This window comes from Entelurus aequoreus, linkage group LG21 (assembly GCF_033978785.1).
Source record: "Entelurus aequoreus isolate RoL-2023_Sb linkage group LG21, RoL_Eaeq_v1.1, whole genome shotgun sequence".
NCBI lineage: Eukaryota > Metazoa > Chordata > Actinopteri > Syngnathiformes > Syngnathidae > Entelurus > Entelurus aequoreus.
This window is the reverse complement of record NC_084751.1, coordinates 31008782-31014781: the sequence shown is the minus strand read 5'-3', so window position 1 is coordinate 31014781 and position 6000 is coordinate 31008782. Positions and strand designations below refer to the sequence as shown.

General features: G+C 40.2%; 1 protein-coding gene across 7 annotated transcripts in view; it reads left to right on the top strand.

The window, feature by feature from the left end:
* pip5kl1 (phosphatidylinositol-4-phosphate 5-kinase-like 1) overlaps positions 1-6000 on the top strand; it is a 70552-nt gene that overhangs the window by 41075 nt on the left and 23477 nt on the right. For 6 of the 7 annotated variants that reach the window (XM_062031442.1, XM_062031445.1, XM_062031447.1 and 3 more), the window contains 2 exons: positions 4799-4849; positions 5378-5532. The exons of the other annotated variant lie outside the window; for it this stretch is intronic. In XM_062031442.1, coding sequence (XP_061887426.1) covers positions 4799-4849; positions 5378-5532 — 206 coding nt within the window. The remainder of the gene's footprint in view (positions 1-4798; positions 4850-5377; positions 5533-6000) is intronic. 7 annotated transcript variants of the gene reach the window in all.

Below are 6000 nucleotides of genomic sequence, written 5' to 3'. Positions count from 1 at the left end.
GAGTTTCAGATGAAAGTTCTCTTTTTCTGGCCATTTTGAGCGTTTAATTGACCCCACAAATGTGATGCTCCAGAAACTCAATCTGCTCAAAGGAAGGTCCGTTTTGTAGCTTCTGTAACGAGCTAAACTGTTTTCAGATGTGTGAACATGATTGCACAAGGGTTTTCTAATCATCAATTAGCCTTCTGAGCCAATGAGCAAACACATTGTACCATTAGAACACTGGAGTGATAGTTGCTGGAAATGGGCCTCTATACACCTATGTAGATATTGCACCAAAAACCAGACATTTGCAGCTAGAATAGTCATTTACCACTTTAGCAATGTATAGAGTGTATTTCTTTAAAGTTAAGACTAGTTTAAAGTTATCTTCATTGAAAAATAAGGACATTTTAATGTGACCCCAAACTTTTGAACGGTAGTGTATATATGTGTGTGTGTGTGTGTGTGTGTGTGTGTGTGTGTGTGTGTGTGTGTGTGTGTGTGTGTGTGTGTGTGTGTGTGTGTGTGTGTGTGTGTGTGTGTGTGTGTGTGTGTGTGTGTGTGTGTGTGTGTGTGTGCGCAGCCTACATATATACCTAATGTCTACGTATATATTCTATTATTATTATTGTTGCCTCTTTTTGGACTGATCTCCAAATCTAAACAATGGAACTAATCAACTGGCCTCTCAACAAAATTGACAAGATCTTGGGTTTGGGGGAACCTGCCTGTCTTGACGGAGCAGTTGTTGCTGAACACACTCTTGGGAGAAGGAGTGTTGCGTGCTTGGCGACCCTTTCAGTCGAGGACGTGAGATATCCAGCTATTCAGAATTATGACAACAGGACATCTGCTGATTGGAGTAAGCGTTGCTCTGGTTTGTTGACAAATTGGAAGTTGCTGGCAGCCTTCAAAGTACCCCAAACCTGCCACAAATGATTGGAGCATGCGGGCAGAACTGTGGACACTCTTGTGATTTGGATAACATTGGACCGTCTGCCCTTCAGGATGAACTTGAGGACCAGAAATACACAATTAAGAGTGAAAAGCAAATGTTATTTTCGCTTGCAAAAAAAACATAACTTGGATTGTTGCCCTGGCTTTGAGACTCTCCCGAAGGTGGTAGTATTATGATCTGGGCCTGTTTTGCTGCCAATGGAACTGGGGCTTTAAATGGGACAATGAAAAAGGAGGATTACCTCCAAATTCTTCAGGACAACCTAAAATCATCAGCCCGGAGGTTGGGTCTTTGGCGCAGTTGGGTGTTCCAACAGGACACTGACCCCAAACACACGTCAAAAGTGATAAAGGAATGGCTAAATCAGGCTAGAATTAAGGTTTTAGAATGGCCTTCCCAAAGTCCTGATTTAAACGTGTGGACAATGCTGAAGAAACAAGTCCATGTCAGAAAACCAACACATTTAGCTGAACTGCACCAATTTTGTCAAGAGGAGTGGTCAAAAATTAAACCAGAAGCTTGCCAGAAGCTTGTGGATGGCTACCAAAAGCTCCTTATTGCAGTGAAACTTGCCAAGGGACATGTAACCAAATATTAACATTGCTGTATGTATACTTTTGACCCAGCAGATTTGGTCACATTTTCAGTAGACCCATAATAAATTCGTAAAAAAACAAACTTCATTAACATTTTTTGTGACCAACAAGTATGTGCTCCAAATACTCCATCACAAAAAAATAACAGTTGTAGATATTATTGGAAACTCAAGACAGCCATGACATTATGTTCTTTACAAGTGCATGTAAACTTTTGAACGTGACTGTATATGTGCTTTGCATTGAGTTTTTTTTCCTTGGCTTTAGTCTGCACCCCCTCCCCAGGGGCCCAGGTTTAGACCAAATATTTTTTACTCATCCTCCTCCAGCGTCTACCTTTTTCCCATCTTTTACGGGGTGCCTTGTGGCGACCCATCAGCGTCCATGCTCTGTAACTCTGTACATTGTTTGTCTAATCTTGAACGGGTTTGTGCTGAAAACAACATTTTGTTGTACTTGTGCAATGACAATAAAGATCCATATTATTAATATAATACTATAATAGACTGTATATACTATAAATACACACATAATGTATATACAGTATATATTATACAGTTCTGAAGTTAGTGTAGTGATATAGATATTAAATATATGTTGTATGAGCCAGAAATGTGTAAAACTAAGGTCACGTGGTGTGTTTGCGGACGTGTAGTACACGTCCGCATGTCAGTTGGGTAAAACTAACTTGTCTCACTATAAAAGGGGCGTTGTTACCTGCATTTGGCGTGGTGACAGGAGAAAGTTGAGCTGGGAATCCATAATTTTTGTTGACCGCTGTTAGATGCCTATTGCACTCTTTGCAGACGCTTTATAGAAGATTTTGGACGTTTTTGAACGCTTTGTTGAGCTCTATTGGACACCATTGAACGCTTTGGACACCTCAACTACATGTTGTCTATTGACGAACTAAGCAAGTTTCTTTTTGTTCATTCTGCTGCTGCATTAAATCAGGAAGCGCTTCAGAGAAGTACTAAACCCAGCTTTTTACTTTCAAGCGACAGGCAGATTCAGAGTCGATACAATTTTGTCAACAAAAAAGATGTTGAAGGAAAGCCACCACACACACAACTCATGCTATCAGCAAGGAAGCCATCACGCCACACACACACTGCAGGACACCCACCCAACACCGCTCTGTAGAGCAGGTGGGATGCCTGTCTGTGCTTGCTGGCAAATAAGGAATCTGACATGTGCATTGGTGCTGGACTGTCTTTGTGTGGAACTTTCTGACAATCGCTTCATGTAAGGAAGACGAACTGCTGTGTGTTGGCTGCACGCGCTTTGACTGACAGATGTTCGCTGCATGCACACGTTGAATAACAGCTGTTTGCAACACGTGCGCTCATTTATATGGTTGAACGCTGCTATTGTGGTTTCAAAATTGCATTGGTTTGAAGTTTCAATGCACCGGATGACATTGCTTTGTTGAAGTGAAACAATCTTTTCATCACACACTGTGGATTGAGTTGAATATTTTATGTAATTGTTTCACTGGAAGGACTGAACAAAAATAAGTCAAAACAATGAGTCAAACAAGTGCAACCTTGTCCTCTAAAATGGAGCAAAAAGGAGATAAGGCAACCTAACTGAGAAGGCTTTGCTATATAAAATAAAGGACCTGCAAAATGAGAGCAAAGGGTTTGTGAACAAATGACAAGGTATACCAGTCATTAAAGAGCTCATGAAAAAAAAGAAAAATGTTTCTCGAATCAAGGACTTTCTGGAGAAGTTGAAAATGACAAGATCATGTTTTTTGTGGTACACACTGAACCCAATAAACATTTATCAAATGTTTGCAATGTAATGGAAGGTGACATAAATCTAAGTGACAGTATTTCTAATATTGGATCCCACAAAACCTCTCAAACCGGGAGTTTTACATCTTCATCTGTGTGCTTAAGAGCTGAAGCAGAGCTCCCTGCTTTAACTACAGGACAAATGTTTCTTGAACAAATACATGCACTAAAAGAGGAAGAGCTACTCTGAAGTAAAGCATCGAAAGAGAAAGAGCTACTCAGAAGGAAAGCAGTGGAAGAAGAAACCCTATCCAAAAGAAAAACAAAGAAGAGGAAGAGCTATGCAGAAGGATGAGGAGGAACAACTGGGCGAAAGAAAAGAAAAGTTACAACTGGATCAGCAAATTGCAGAAAAAATGGCACAATCAAACATACTCAAAGCACAACACAGTACTAGTGAAGAAAGGTCATCAGAGGCATCAGATAGAATTAATCCATTTTTGAAAAAAGGAAAATTTCAACAGCAGCTCAACCTGAATGCAGATTAATTCCATCCATCAGATCCAAAATAAACAATGATGGAAATTAATTAATAAAACTGTGATGGGAAATGCAACAACCTCACACAAAGTCCCTCAACCTTGTGTGTTTGTGAACATACTAGCTGACACACAGTATGTCCATCCACAACTTACCTAAAACTCCAATCCAAATACACCTGACATGGGGAAAAAGTATGTGCTTGGCATCTTGATGAAGCAAAACAAAATAACAACTTTGCCTGTACAACAGCAATTCCTTGCAGCCCTACCAAAAAGAGAAATACCAATATTTGATGGTGGTTCATTAAAATACCACACATTTAAGAGGGCATTTGAGCATGGAGTTGAGTGACACAAAATAGACAATTCTGAGCGTCTATACAGCATACAAGAGGACACTCCTAAGAACTTGTGAAGAGCTGTCAACACATAAACACGGACCATTGATACATAATAGCAAAAACCTCATTTTGAGCTGCAGGAACATCTGCAAAGGAGAGCAAAATTCTGTCATATCACAGATTTCATAGAAAACCAATTCAAGAGTCTAACAGATCCTGTCTTTGGCAATATACTGTACAAGATTCTCCTGCAATAACACATAAAGAAACATACAATGCAAATTTAAAGCATCCATTCAAAGGAGCCACTTTTGCCTCAAACCATTAAACCTGCAGCAAAAAATTTTTAGCCTGTCGAAACCCAACAAACCATAGCATCAGAAATGAATACCTGCATTTTTTTTGGTGCAGGACACACACTTGCTATGTGTGCACTGTTGGAAAGTATGGAACACGAGAAGAAGATGAACTTCTTAGAGGAAAAATGATTTTGCTTCAGCTGTTGGTGTAAAGGACACATCAGTAGGCACTGCTGTAATTTGTTTGTGTTACATTAATAGATTCTAAAAACACTCCTTACAGATATGCAGTGTATAGTGTATTGACCTGAATTTAACTGTAGGTTTTTTGCTCTGTTTAGAATCAACTATCAGAAGAAGATTTCATTTCAAAGGTCACTCAGATTCATAAGGTAGGTAGATTTGTTTGTGTATCGCTAATAACAATTCCCATTCATTATGCCATTACACATCCGTAATGTCCTTACAAGCAGCCGAAATGAGTTTCCTCCGTAGGGTGGCGGGGTTCTCCCTTAGAGATAAGGTGAGAAGCTCTGTCATTCAGGAAGGGCTCGGAATAAAGTCGCTGCTCCTCCATAGTGAGAGGAGCCAGATGAGGTTGCTCGGACATCTGGTTAGGATGCCCCTGGACGCCTCCCTGGGGAGGTATTCAGGACACGTCTGACCAGTTGTAGGGCACAGGTGGGAGACCAAGTCTCCCACCTGACTTGGGATGCCCTGGGAGGAGCTGGACGAAGTAGCTGGGGAGAGGGAAGTCTGGGGTCTATGCTTAGGCTGCTGCCCCTGCGACCCGACCCCGGATAAGCAGAAGAAGATGGATGGACAGATTGACATTCATAATATGTTGCTAACTTGTTAACGTGTGCTTGTGTGTGTTTGTGTGTGTGTGTGTGCGCGTCTACGTGTGCATGCATGCATAGGGTTTTACTCTAGAAACGTTTGCTGGCCCAGTGTTTTCCAAGCTACGTGGATCTTTAGGTGTGACAGAACAGGAGTATCAGCAGTCCCTCTGCTCTGACAAGTGCTACCTTCAGTTCATCAGCAACTCTAAAAGCAAAGCTGACTTCTTCCTCACGTGCGTGGCAAAGTACACACTCTTTTCTTCACTAACTTCTTGAAAGCACCTTATGCCGCTGAATATAAGACCACCTCAATGCTGTATAATTGAGCTACATTGCAAGGAGTCAGTACCAGGGTCCTGAGCACAGGGGGTGATTAAGATTATTTTCTTTCATTTAAATATGTCAATATGTGATGTAACAATATGAAAATTTCATATCACGTTTTTTGGGACTAAAATGATCACGGTATCATTATTTTTACAGTATTGTTGAAAATGGTCCATCAGTACTTAGCACACTGAAAGCTTTTTTTATTTTTAAACAACATAAATAAATAAAAAATTGACATACAACATACATCATATATTGTTATGGATTCTAAGAGTGATATTATTGTTAATTGAGTGTTTAAATATGTTTATCATCTTCCATATTAATTTGTAAAGGTAAAGTGCTTCCAAATGATAAAGGCAAAATGACGT